Source organism: Palaemon carinicauda, chromosome 1 (assembly GCF_036898095.1).
Source record: "Palaemon carinicauda isolate YSFRI2023 chromosome 1, ASM3689809v2, whole genome shotgun sequence".
NCBI lineage: Eukaryota > Metazoa > Arthropoda > Malacostraca > Decapoda > Palaemonidae > Palaemon > Palaemon carinicauda.
The window spans coordinates 103970892-103985891 of NC_090725.1; the positions used below are offsets into that span (position 1 = coordinate 103970892).

At 34.5% G+C, this 15000-nt stretch overlaps 1 protein-coding gene across 1 annotated transcript in view; it reads right to left on the reverse strand.

The window, feature by feature from the left end:
• The window catches only part of LOC137642740 (protein CEPU-1-like), a 142861-nt gene that overhangs the window by 49050 nt on the left and 78811 nt on the right, over positions 1-15000 (reverse strand). The window contains exon 3 of the mRNA XM_068375579.1: positions 331-491. Coding sequence (XP_068231680.1) covers positions 331-491 — 161 coding nt within the window. The remainder of the gene's footprint in view (positions 1-330; positions 492-15000) is intronic.

The following is a 15000-nucleotide window of genomic DNA, read 5'->3' on the forward strand; positions in this document are numbered from 1 at the left end:
ACTGATCTAGCTTATTATTCAGAAAGAATAAAAGAGTTGCTAATCTTTCTTAATAATGAGAGAGAGAGAGAGAGAGAGAGAGAGAGAGAGAGAGAGAGAGAGTTGTTAATCTATCTTATTAATCAGAGAAAGATAGGGTGGGGTTCACTAACCTAGCTTATTATTGAGAGAGAGAGAGAGAGAGAGAGAGAGAGAGGAGAGAGAGAGAGAGAGAGAGAGTACATGAAGTTACATCATATATATCAAGATATGTTAGACTTCTTTATTCTTATAAAAGTTTTTCAGAGAACTACTTGGAATGAAGAGTGTATATATGCAGTCATTACTTACAGATCTTCCTTTGAGGTTGGCAAGCCTGCAGGGCAAAGTGACCAGACCACCTGTCGTGACTGAAACATTGGTTGGTAGGCCTGGCAGGAGGTGTGGCCCCCTGCGCGTGTGGTCGTTGCGTCCACTCTTCATCGTTTTCCATTTCGTTTCTTCTTTCCATTCTGTCAAGTAGGATAAAAGGGTGGGCCAGTTAAAGATTTAAGAAATGTGGAGTGAATAGGACAACGAATTTGGGAGGAGGTTATGTTTTCGCCTCTGTTATTTATGAGCAACTTCCTGCCACAATTTAACTCGAATAGTAGTGAAACCTTCAGGGATTAATTGTTATATTGTGACGTGGAAGCGATTCAATTTTGAAAGTCCTAGGTCAAAGGTCAAGGTGAAGCAAAGGGTCAACCGAATTAATCCTATAGTAGGTTAAGAGGGGTGGGTCAGTTGAAGATTAAGGAATGTGGAGTGAATAGGACATATTACAATTTGGTGTTTAGGGTAATGCTTATTCTGATGAATTTCTGCTCCTTTGTTGTTTGGGGGTCTTCATAATTTCAGTGGAGGAGGTTATGATTTCCCCTCTGTTTGTCTGTTTGTTGCTTTGTGAACAACTTTCTGACCACAATTTTGCTCATAGAGTAGTTAAACTTTCAGGGATTAATTGTTATGTTGAGAGGTGGAAGTGATTCAATTCTTAAAGTTCTAGGTCAAAGGTCAAGGTCGAGCAAAAGGTCTGTTTTATTTGGTCCGTTTGCTTATTTGTTTGTGAACAACTTCCTGGCCACAATTTTACTCATAGAGTAGTAAAACCTTTATTGATTAATTGTTATTGTTGAGACGTGGAAGTGATTCAGTTTCGAAAGTTTTAGGTCAAAGGTCAAGGTTGAGCAAAAGGTTCGCACATGGTTTGTCACACAGACTTCAAATACGCCTTACGATCTAAATTGATTCTGGGAAAGGCAAGCTGGGTTCGAGAAATAAGCTGCCGTGTCGGAGATCTACACTCTTAGGGGGCTTTTCTAGTAGTTATTATTATTATGCTTGCTAAGTTACAACTCTAGTTGGAAAAACAGTAATGAAAATAGTCCAGGAAGGACATGAAATAAGGAAACAGAATAGTATACTTGAGTGTACCCTCAAGCAAGAGGACTCTAACCCAAGACAGTGAAATACCATGGTACATAGGCTATGGCACTACCCAAGACTACAGAACAATGGTTTGATTTTGGATTGTCCTTCTCCTAGAAGAGCTGCTTGCAGATTTTGTATTCCTGATGATTTCATCAATATATTAATTGGGGTTAGCACATTGGTGTAGTTTGCTCATATACCCAAGAGGTTGCCTTAGCAAATTATTATTATTATTATTATTATTATGAAAGGGAATAAGGAAATAATTGAACTACATGAAAAGTAATGAATAATTAATATGAAATATTTTAAGATCAGTAACAACGTTGAAATAGGTCTGGCATGTATAAACTGTGAAGAAAGAGGTATGTCAGCCTGTTCAGTATAAAATCATTAGGTGCAAGGAAGGTCATTCTACAATCTGGTTACAGCTGGATCAAATCTTATGGAACATATATATATATATATATATATATAATATATATATATATATATATATATATATATATATATATATATATAGATGTCTTTTACGTCAAGGTAAATGAATTCAATATTCATGAGTATCCACAAAAAACTATGTCTCAGCTTATTATTGCAAAGATTGCGTTTTGGTAGCGAAGGGAGTTTAGTTGCCTGTGGGCGCTTGAGTTGACAAGTCCCTCACTCTGAGAGGGAAGTTATGTACAGTGTACTCACGAACGAACCTTCTGTAATAAATGAAGAAAACCCATATTCCGACGTCTCATTATCCGTCTACATGGGTCTAGAGTATTTGGAAAGAAAAGACGGAATTTGCTACTGAGCTGGTCCATTTCTTTAATGTTTGCCGACAGCTGTTTCATCTAATAATGAGTGGCATTCGTCAGGACGGCTACCGGAGAAAGTTGAAGGAATGGACCAACATAGTAACAAATATCATGTAGTCAGTCAAAACTCTAGTCCTGACACAAGAAGATACAAAAAACTAGAAAAGTGTGCATATATATATATACACATATATATATATATATATATATATATATAATATATATATATATATATATATATATATATATATATATATATATATATATACACACAGACATACATACATATATTTATAGATATACATATATATATATATATATATATATATATATATATATATATATATATATATTTATATAGTGTTAGTATATATCTTACATACTACCCATGATTACTGGCATCATGTATGGGTTTATATATCGTGACTCCCAGTTTATACGAGTTTACATGCAAACTTTTACTGAGCGTGAATGTAACTTTTTGTGTTGCATAAAAAAATTGGGCAATTCGGCAAAATAAATAATGCGTGTACACACACATGCCCACAGACACATATTAAAAGTTTAAAGGCCGCTCATGAATGCCAGAGGAAAGGGCAGTGCTGTAGACACTGACCATATATAAATATGATCAGCGCCCAAGCCCGCCTCTCCACCCAAGCTAGGCCCAGGGAGGGTCAGGCAACGGCTGCAGATGACTATGCGGATAGACCTATAGGGTTCCCCCAAAACCCCCCACCCTTAGCTCACAAGGATAGTGAGGTTGCAGCGACAAAAGAAACTAATGAATCTGAGCGGGCCTCGAACCCCAGTCTGGCGTTCACGAGTGAGGGACGTTACCACATCGACCACCACAGCCCTGTCTCGTTTTAAACATGCTTCCGGTTTTTAACCACCGATCGAATATCTACAATAAATAGTCAGTGCTGTAGGCTAGTTCATACAACTAAATATTAAGGTTCGGGAATCAAACATAGACGCACTGAATTAACGACTTCCCAAGTTTGGATGCATCATGCAACTGTCGGTTCAAAACGTAAAAACGGTGAAGGAAGATTTAAGTTGCTACAGCAATCAGTGTTCAGAACTTCAACTCAGACTGAGACTGAGTTTGCCATGCCACGGTCTGACTGTACGTGTTCAACACATGACAGGTTGGTAATCTCACACGTATAAATGCTTCGGTCCTACCGTACTGGGGTTGCCTGACATCCGACATGTCTCTTTCATGTATAGTGTTAGATACATAGAAGACTAGTTGTTATTATTATTATTATTATTATTATTATTATTACTGGCTAAGCTACAACCCTTGTTGAAAAAGCAGGATGCTATAATTTCATGGGTTCCAACAGGGAAAATAGCTTAGGGAGGAAAGGAAACTAGAAAAAAATAGAATATTCTAAGAACAGTAACAACATTCGCCTTATTCACCCCATGCAATGCCTTCTACCAAAGGCATACTCTTCCACCAAAGCTCTTCCCCTCCATATCATTCTTTTACAAACATCAGCAGTTTTAAAATTTAGAAATTTAAGACAGAATGAGTAGAAGTCAATTGCTAGAATACTCCCGAATAGTAAACCAGTTGCACTAAACAATCCGAGATATATTTGGTTTTGTCTGTATGTGTGAGTGTGTTTGTGAACAGCTTCCTGGCTACAATTTTGATCGTAAAGAAATGAAACTTGCAGGGATTAACTGTCATGTATAAAGCTGGAAATGAATGAAATTTGGAAGGTCAAGGTCAAGGGTCAAGGTCACGGTCAAGCTAAATGTCCAATTCACGTAATCAGCCATAAGTTTTGGACAATCTTGTCATAGAGACTTCAAAATTGGTTCATATTTGAGTGAATGAAAATCTACGTCAGTTAATACTTATTATGTCAAGGTTGAGCAAAACGTCGATAAATAAGCTGCCGCGGCGGAGGTCTGCGCTCTACTCAATGCCCTTCTAGTTGGTTTTGTAATGATAGTTTTTTTCCAATTTAAAGATTAGATTTTTCCGACGGGGTACTTATAATTCACTCAATTAATACATGTCAAGGTTAAGGTCGAGAAATAAGCTGCCGCGGCGGTGGTCTGCGTTCTACTGATTAATTTTTCTAATTTAAAGACTAGATTTTACCGACGGGTACTTATAATTCACCATGGATGCATTGTTGGGATATTTTAACCCTCGAATTCTTAAGAGTAGGAATTGCAAACAACGGCCATTGTTCGAACTCTGAATCGTAATCAGGAGTGTCTTTTGTTTGTGGCAGATTAACCGTTCTGCCTGAAACTGTATTCTCGCTGTATTTGTTGTCATTTTATAGTTGTTTACTTAATTATGAATTCTATTTTATTTATTTGTTTGCTTGTGGTACCCTATAGGAATCATCCTAGCCTGGTGATCTGCCGGACTGGGGTTCGAGATAAGCTCTAGCTCGATAGTTTCTTGTAGTGTCTGCAACCTTACTGTCCTTGTGAGCTAAGGATTCGTTCATGGGAGCCTATAGGTCTAACTGCTGAGTCATCAGCAGCCATTTCCTGGCCCTCCCTGATCCTAGCTGGGGTGGAAAGGGGGCTTGGGCAGGTCATATAAGTATATAATCAGTCTCCAGGACATTGTCACTGTCCCTAACTTCTGACGTTCATAAGCGACCTTTAGGGTTGGAGTGGCCTTTTGGTAACGTCCTTGTCTGATGATTGTCAGACTGGGGGTTCGAGTCCTGTTCAAATTCTCTAGTTCCTTTGGTTGCTGCAACCCTCACCATCTTTGTGATATACGGATGGTGGATTCGGGGAGCCTACAATAATATCTGCCGACTCATCAGCAGCCATTGCCTGGCCCTCTTTGGTCCTAGCTTGGGTGGAGAGAAGGCTGGGGCGTTGATGGTATGTACAGTATATATGGTAAGTGTCTAGGACATTGTCCTGCTTGCTAGGGGAATGTCACTGTCCCTTGCCTCTGCCATTCATGAGCGGCCTTTTAACCTTTAAGCCGTGGAATAAGTGCCAGCTCAAAATATGTTTTTTTTATTGTTATATTTATGGTTTTATTGATTTATTTGTCGACATTGCCACACGTCTTTTACTAGATTATTATTATTATTATTATTATTATTATTATTATTTTTACTGCTACTAATACTACTAGCTAAGCTACAGCCCTAGTTGGAAAAGCAAGATGCTTTAAGCCCAAGGGCTCCAACTGGGCAAAATAGCCCAGTTAGGAAAGGTAATAGGTATCTATTAAGTTTGATTGTGGGTCCAAAAATCAATTCCAAAAATTTGATTTTCATTTATTTATGGTCAATCTTGTTTATATCCAAACGATGTCCTACTGGACATCCGAAAAACTGAAGATATTAAGAATTTCAAAAAAGAAAATGTCCTACTGGCCATCCGAAAAACTGAAGATATTAAGAACTTCAAAAGAAAATGTCCTACTGGCCATCCGAAAAACTGAAGATATTAAGAACTTCAAAAAGAAAATGTCCTACTGGCCATCCGAAAAACTGAAGATATTAAGAACTTCAAAAAGAAAATGTCCTACTGGCCATCCGAAAAACTGAAGATATTAAGAATTTCAAAAAGAAAATATCCTACTGGCCATCCGAAAAACTGAAGATATTAAGAATTTCAAAAAGAAAATGTCCTACCGGCCATCCGAAAAACTGAAGATATTAAGAATTTCATTTCAAAAAGAAAATGTCCTACCGGCCATCCGAAAAACTGAAGATATTAAGAATTTAAAAAAGAAAATGTCGTACCGGACATCCAAAAAACTGAAGATATTAAGAATTTCAAAAAGAAAATGTCCTACTGGCCATCCTAAAAACTGAAGATATTAAGAATTTCAAAAAGAAAATGTCCTACTGGCCATCCGAAAAACTGAAGATATTAAGAATTTCAAAAAGAAAATGTCCTACTGGCCATCCGAAAAACTGATGATATTAAGAATTTCAAAAAGAAAATGTCCTACTGGATATCCGAAAAACTGAAGATATTAAGAATTTCAAAAAGAAAATGTCCTACTGGCCATCCTAAAAACTGAAGATATTAAGAATTTCAAAAAGAAAATGTCCTACTGGACATCCTAAAAACTGAAGATATTAAGAATTTCAAAAAGAAAATGTCCTACTGGACATCCTAAAAACTGAAGATATTAAGAATTTCAAAAAGAAAATGTCCTACTGGCCATCCTAAAAACTGAAGATATTAAGAATTTCAAAAAGAAAATGTCCTACTGGCCATCCTAAAAACTGAAGATATTAAGAATTTCAAAAACAAAATGTCCTACTGGACATCCGAAAAACTGAAGATATTAAAAATTTCAAAAAGAAAATGTCCTACTGGACATCCGAAAAACTGAAGAAAAAACTGAAGATATTAAGAATTTCAAAAAGAAAATGTCCTACTGGACATCCTAAAAACTGAAGATATTAAGAATTTCAAAAAGAAAATGTCCTACTGGACATCCGAAAAACTGAAGAAAAAACTGAAGATATTAAGAATTTCAAAAAGAAAAAGTCCTACTGGACATCCTAAAAACTGAAGATATTAAAAATTTCAAAAAGAAAATGTCCTACTGGACATCAGAAAAACTGAAGAAAAAACTGAAGATATTAAGAATTTCAAAAAGAAAATGTCCTACTGGACATCCTAAAAACTGAAGATATTAAGAATTTCAAAAAGAAAATGTCCTACTGGACATCCTAAAAACTGAAGATATTAAGAATTTCAAAAATAAAATGTCCTACTGGACATCCGAAAAACTAAAGATATTAAGAATTTCAAAAAGAAAAAGTCCTACTGGACATCCGAAAAACTGAAGATTAATATCTTCAGTTTTTTCTTCAGTTTTTCGGATATCCAGTAGGACATTTTCTTTTTGAAATTCTTAATATCTTCAGTTTCTCGGATGTCCAGTAGGACATTTTCTTTTTGAAATTCTTTATATCTTTAGTTTTTCGGATGTCCAGTAGGACATTTTCTTTTTGAAATTCTTAATATCTTCAGTTTTTAGGATGTCCAGTAGGACATTTTCTTTTTGAAATTCTTAATATCTTCAGTTTTTCGGAAGTCCAGTAGGACATTTTCTTTTTGAAATTCTTAATATTTTCAGTTTTTTCTTCAGTTTTTCGGATGCCCAGTAGGACATTTTCTTTTTGAAATTCTTAATATCTTCAGTTTTTAGGATGGCCAGTAGGACATTTACTTTTTGAAATTCTTAATATCTTCAGAAGAAAATGTCTTAATGGACATCGATAACATGAAAATATTAAGAATTTTAAGAAAATGTCTAACTGGACATCCGAAAAACCTGAAGATATTAAGAATTTCGAGAAGAAAGTGTCTTGCTCAATATCCGAAAAACCCAAGATATTAAGAATTTCGAGAAGAAAATGTCTTACTTGACATCGAAAATGTGAAGATATTAAGAACTTCAAAAAGAAAATGTCCTCTTGGACATCCAAAAAACCTGAAGATATTAAGAATTTTAAGAAAATGTCTAACTGGACATCCGAAAAAACTGAAGATATTAAGAATTTCGAGAAGAAAATGTCTTGCTGGACATCCAAAAAACCTGAAGATATTAAGAATTTCGAGAAGAAAATGTCTTACTGAACATCCGAAAACCAGAAGATATTAAGCATTTTAAGAAAATGTCTAACTGGACATCCGAAAAAACTGAAGATATTAAGAATTTCGAGAAGAAAATGTCTTGCTGGACATCCGAAAAACCTGAAGATATTAAGAATTTCGAGAAGAAAATGTCTTACTGGACATCCAAAAAACCTGAAGATATTAAGAATTTCGAGAAGAAAATGTCTTACTGAACATCCGAAAACCTGAAGATATTAAGCATTTTAAGAAAATGTCTAACTGGACATCCGAAAAAACTGAAGATATTAAGAATTTCGAGAAGAAAATGTCTTACTGGACATCCGAAAACCTGAAGATATTAAGAATTTTAAGAAAATATCTAACTGGACATCCGAAAAAACTGAAGATATTAAGAATTTCGAGAAGAAAATGTCTTGCTGGACATCCAAAAAACCTGAAGATATTAAGAATTTCGAGAAGAAAATGTCTTACTGAACATCCGAAAACCTGAAGATATTAAGCATTTTAAGAAAATGTCTAACTGGATATCCGAAAAAACTGAAGATATTAAGAATTTCGAGAAGAAAATGTCTTGCTGGACATCCGAAAAACCTGAAGATATTAAGAATTTCGAAAAGAAAATGTCTTACTGGACATCCGAAAACCTGAAGATAAGAATTTTAAGAAAATGTCTAACTGGACATCCGAAAAAAACAAGATATTAAGAATTTCGAGAAGAAAATGTCTTGCTGGATTTCCGAAAAACTGAAGATATTAAGAATTTCCAGAAGAAAATGTCTTACTGGACATCCGAAAACCTGAAGATATTAAGAATTTTAAAGAAAATGTTCAACTGGACATCCGAAAAACCTGAAGATATTAAGAATTTCGAGAAGAAAATGTCTTGCTGGATATCCGAAAACCTGAAGATATTAAGAATTTTAAGAAAATGTCTAACTGGACATCCGAAAAAACTGAAGATATTAAGAATTTCGAGAAGAAAATGTCTTACTGGACATCCGAAAACCTGAAGATATTAAGAATTTTAAGAAAATGTCTAACTGGACATCCGAAAAAACTGAAGATATTAAGAATTTCGAGAAGAAAATGTCTTGCTGGACATCCAAAAAACCTGAAGATATTAAGAATTTCGAGAAGAAAATGTCTTACTGGACATCCGAAAACCTGAAGATATTAAGAATTTTAAGAAAATGTCTAATTGGACATCCGAAAAAAACTGATGATATTAAGAATTTCGAGAAGAAAATGTTTTGCTCAACATCCGAAAAACTGAAGATATTAAGAATTTAAAGAAGAAAATGTCTTACTGACATCCGAAAAACTGAAGATACTAAGAATTTCGAGAAGAAAATGTCTTACTAGACATCCGAAAAAACTGAAGATATCAAAAACATCAAGAAGAAACTGAAGAATTTATCTTTTTTTCTAAAGTTCTTTGATAATGTGGGTTTGATACTAAACATTCAATATGCTTTGTGATACGCAAAACACTTACGAATGTATACGATAAAATGATCTTGTAGGTCTTACAATGCGTATGGCTCCCTTGTGTGATAGGACCAGGAAAACAGCCATTAAATTACCTCTCTTTATCCCCTGTTGTACTAAATTGCTTCAAGTGTCTAAAAGATTATATTGAAATTGCCTGATTAGTTTTGCCATTAGTCAAGCTGTTGTGTTTAAAGTTTGATGACGATGTTTTATTAAATAAGACAAAAAAAGAAAGTTTCTGCGGAATTCCATGAATCAATTTTGAAAAATAGTAATGGACATCATTTAGTTTTTAATGTTTGATGACTAAGTTTTCTTAAATATGACGAAAAGAAAAAGTGTCTTCGGAATTTCACGAATCAATTTTGGAAGATGGTAATGGATATTATTTAGTTTTTAGTTTGATCACTCAAGTTTTCTTAAATAAGAAAAAAACAGAAAGTGTCTGCAGAATTCCACGAATCAATTTTGAAAATAGTAATGGACATAAGATTAGGCAGTTAGAATTTGACCAATATTCAGTGTCTGGAAAGTTTATTTCGTGTAGGATATGTTGCTTAGTGACCTCCCTTTTGGAAGGTGTTGTAATACTCGTATAATCTCCTATGCGTATTGACGCAAAGGGCCTCGGTTAGATTCCGCCAGTCTTCTCTATCTTGAGCTTTTAATTCAATACTTCTCTATTCATCATCTCCTACTTCGCGCTTCATAGTCCTCAGCCATGTAAGCCTGGGTCTTCCAACTCTTTTAGTGCCTTGTGGAGTCCAACTGAACGTTTGATAAACTAATCTCTCTTGGGGAGAGCGAAGAGCATGCCCAAACCATCTCCATCTACCCCTCATAATGATCTCATCAACATATGGCACTCGAATAATCTCTCGTAATAATAATAGTGAAAATTATTATTATTATTATTATTATTATTATTATTATTATTATTAATGAGAATAAGTCTACGGTGACTAGTGGTTTATAGTTTTGGGGTTCCGGGTCCCATCCAGCTTCCTTAGGAATCCATCACTTTCCTCCCTGTATGTGCTGTTTCGTGTAGCTGGCTCTTCTGCACAAGTCCAAGGGCTATATTGGCTCCTACTCTCTCAAGGTTCATTATCAATGAATTAGGCATGGTCCCTAGTGCTCCTATGATTATTGGTATCACTCCTACCAGCATATTCTAAAGCTTTCTCAATTCACTTTAAGTCTTGGTAATTTTCTGTTTTTTCTTTTCCCCTCTCCTTATCTTTCATTCTAGAGATCCACTGTACTGCGACATCTTTAAGTGATACATTATTATTATTATTATTATTATTATTATTATTATTATTATTGTTTGTTGTTGTTGTTGTTGTTGTTGTTGTGATTTAAGTTACTCGATTAATTCAAGAAAACTGTTAAATGTCCTCTTTTCTGAGGAAAATGTTTTTGCCGTTTTGGAAGCAATAGGAATCTTGAGAAATCCAGTTATAAGAAAGGTGTAAGGTAAATGATCAAACCATTCCTCGTATGTGGTATCCTATTGGAAATGTCCCTGTCTAACAATCTGTTGGACGGGGTTTCGAGACAAACTTGACTGTTTCTTATAGTGTCTGCAACCTCACCATCTGTGTGAGCTAGGATCGTAATATCTCTCTGCTGAGTCATCAGTTGCAATTGCCTAGCTCTCCCTTGTCTTAGCTTGGTAGATAGGGGTTTGGGCACTGATTCTATGTATATATGGTCAGTCTTTAGACCATTATTACTATCCCTTGCCTCTGACATTTATAAGCTACCTTTAAACCTTTATGTACGAAGACGCTCAATCAGGAAGTACTGTAGAACTAGTTCGTTATTGTTACTGGAAATTACAAATAAGCTCTACGTAGTATCTCACATTATCCCTCTTTTTCCACTGTCTATATTTGAGCCTCTTACAGACATATTACGAACTCTCCTTTGTTAAACTTTGGTACAGCGAACGTGTTTAAACGCGAGATGGAGTGTGTACCGAAGAATTATCTCTCATTGTATGAATGAGGAATATTATCTGTGATAAAACTCCATGCTCTCTAAGTTGGTGTGTCATTATTGTTACTATTCCTATTTCTGATCATTGTACTTCCTATTTGCTAATGCTCCAAGGTATTGGCCGAGATTCTGGGTTTGTTTACGTTGAAATTTGTTTAAAAGAAAAACAAACAAAAAACCAAGAGGAAATAATTAAATATTCTATAAGAAGTACTAAGATCAGATGTCTGGTTTATTTATTTATCTTTTTGGAGAATCGTTATTATTATTATTTATTATTGTTATTATTATTATTGTTATTATTATTGTTAAAAGTATTATGAAAATTATCAGAATTATTATTATTATTAAAATTATTATTATGTGGGTCTTTTCTTAGCATCATTGATGGATTTTTGAATAATGAATTGCAAAGAGTTGTTGTTGATGGACACCATAATGAGTATAGGAATTTGAACTAAATTAATACATATCCTAGGAAACACAAATCTGAAAATGATTTTTAATATGAAAAAGAAATACACATCGTAGAAGGAAAATGAAAAATAAGAAAAGGAAATTACGGGGAAAACTAAGTTACTATAATTAATACTAAAGTAAATGTTATTAACGAACGTATAATTAATTCTAAAAAACTCCATTTACTAATTTCCTGTCTAATAATGTTCTTAATTTACCGCAAAATAAGACTTATTTAATTTTGGAATTAATTTTGTATTCTTTATGCTGATAATGTCATGAAGGGATGTTGAAAGTTCGCACTGAAATGTAATGGCTACTAATAGCCAAGGGACAATTAACTGGAGCATTTCAGCTTTAATTGCATGAACGTCTGCGGAGAAGGAATCATTAAGTGTCCTCAGAGAGAGAGAGAGAGAGAGAGAGAGAGAGAGAGAGAGATGGTTGGTGTGGAAAAAGTATACGTACATTGATGTTTAAACAACCACGTTTGTGTGTGTGTGTGAGAGAGAGAGAGAGAGAGAGAGAGAGAGGAGAGAGAGAGAGAGAGAGAGAGAGAGAGAGAAGGCTGGTGTGGAAAAAAGTATACGTACATTTATGTTTAAATAACCAGTCTTCTGAGAGAGAGAGAGAGAGAGAGAGAGGAGAGAGAGAGAGAGAGAGAGAGAGGAGAGAGAGAGAGAGATGGTTGGTGTGGAAATAGAATACGTACATTTGTTTAAATAACCACTCTTCTGAGAGAGAGAGAGAGAGAGAGAGAGAGAGAGAGAGAGAGAGAGAGAGAGAGAGAGAGAGAGAGAGAGAGAGAGAGATTGATTGTGGTTGCTAAGGAAAAATATACGTACATTTGTGTTTAAACAACCACGTTTGTATGTGTGTGAGAGAGAGAGAGAGAGAGAGAGAGAGAGAGAGAGAGAGAGTGAGAGAGATGGCTGGTGTGGAAAAAAGTATACGTACATTTATGTTTAAATAACCACTCTTCTGAGAGAGAGAGAGAGAGAGAGAGAGAGAGAGAGAGAGAGAGAGAGAGAGAGAGAAGGGGGGGTAAGAAAAAAATATACATACATTTGTGTTTAAACAACCACTTCTGAGAGAGAGAGAGAGAGAGAGAGAGAGAGAGAGAGAGAGAGAGAGAGAGAGAGAGAGAGAGAGAGAGATGGTTAGTGTGGAAAAAGTATACACATTTTTGTTTAACCACTTCTGAGAGAGAGAGAGAGAGAGAGAGAGAGAGAGAGAGAGAGAGAGAGTGGGTTTTAGCGTCTTTCAATTTGTTTGTGAAATATTTTTAGCGTCTTTCTATTTGTGTTTGAACTATTTTTGTCGTCTTTCTATTTGTTTTTGAACTATTTTAGCGTCGTTCTATTTATTTGTAAGCTATTTTAGCGTCTCTATTTGTTTGTGAACTATTTTTAGCATCTTTCTATTTGTTTGTGAGCTATTTTTATCGTCTCTATTTGTTTATGAACTATTTTTAGCTTCTTTCTATTTTGTCAATTATTTTTAGCGTCTCTATTTGTTTGTGAATTATTTTTAGCTTCTTTCTATTCGTTTGTCAACTATTTTTAGCGTCTCTATTTGTTTGTGAACTATTTTTAGCGTCTCTATTTGTTTGTGAACTATTTTTAGCATCTCCGAACTCCGTGATACCCCATTCCCATCTTCTACGTCAATTTTAATTTTACTAAAAGAATTGAGTCCTTTTAGTATATCCTTAAGATTTGGGACATTTTCCACGTCTTTCTTTTCTCCCGTCGCTGAAGGGGACTCCCCTCCTTTCAAGTCTGGTCATTGATTTCACATGTCCTCTGGTGAACTTAAATTCAAGGACCCAGTTTCCAAGGGCAGGCTGTTGTCCACGTTATCTCGTATCTACGTTATTTAAAAGAGCTACAATTTTATTTCTATCTTCTTCTCTCGGTTATATTTAGAACTCTGTCTTTTTATAGTTTATATGTGACATATGTGTTTTGATGTTACTGTTTTTAAAATATTGTATCGTTAATTTTTTCTCATATCGCTTGTTTATTTCCTTATTTCCTTTCCTCACTGGCCTTTTTTTTTTCCCTGTTGGAGCCCTTGGGCTTTTAGCATCTTGCTTTTCCAACTAGGGTTGTACCTTGGCTATTATTAGTAATAATAATAATAATAATAGTAATAATAATAATAATAATAATAATAGTTGTTTCTTAAGTCGACTAATCTGTGTCAGTATGACTTCCCAAAAATGCAGGACAATTACCTACTTTCAAATAAAATTCATATTCCTTTTTACACATCTTTCATTACTGTAAAATGTACAGGAAGTGTCATATTTTAAGTCTAGATAGAATTCGATATTATTTATATTAACATATAAAAGAATGTTATCCGAACTAGAGAAGGATATTGAAACGCTCGAAAGAAATATAGTTTGATATGATTATAAGTAAAGATTAATTATCAAAACTCAAAAAAGTCGAAAGAGAAAGAAATATAGGTTATTATGGATGATTGAAATAAATGGACTGAAAATTTTAAAATAAAAAAATAGCTCATCCAAGATCTTTCCAGTACCTCTGCTTGCAAAAACTATCTGAGTGATGTGATGATAATTGAAGGTAATTATGATATTTTACTAGTGACCCACAGGGATGGCGTGTGCAGCACATTCATATACCACTTGCCAGAGCAAAGGAGCTGTGGGATTATGTTTATTTACGAGGGAACCAAGCTATGTCAGAGCTAAAACCATTTGAGGGATGCGATATGAAGCATAGGTATTCATGATACTTTACTAATCATAACCATATGACAAAACAGTAAAAGCATAAGACTTCCTAAGGCTTAAATGCATGCAAATGTAATACACTCGATAGGGATTGTAGAACTGATGGTTAGGATTCTTGAGCTGATAATTAGGGATTGTTGAACTGATAGTTAGGGATTGTAAAACTTACAGTTGGGGATTATAGAACTAATAGTTAGGGATTGTTGAACTGATAGATAAGGATTGTAAAACTGATAGGGATCATAAAACTGATTGTTAGGGATTGTTGAATTGATAGTTAGGGATTGTAAAACTGATAATGTATATATATATATATATATATATATATATATATGTGTGTGTGTGTGTGTGTGTAATATAAATATATATATTATGTATATATTATATATATATTATTTATTT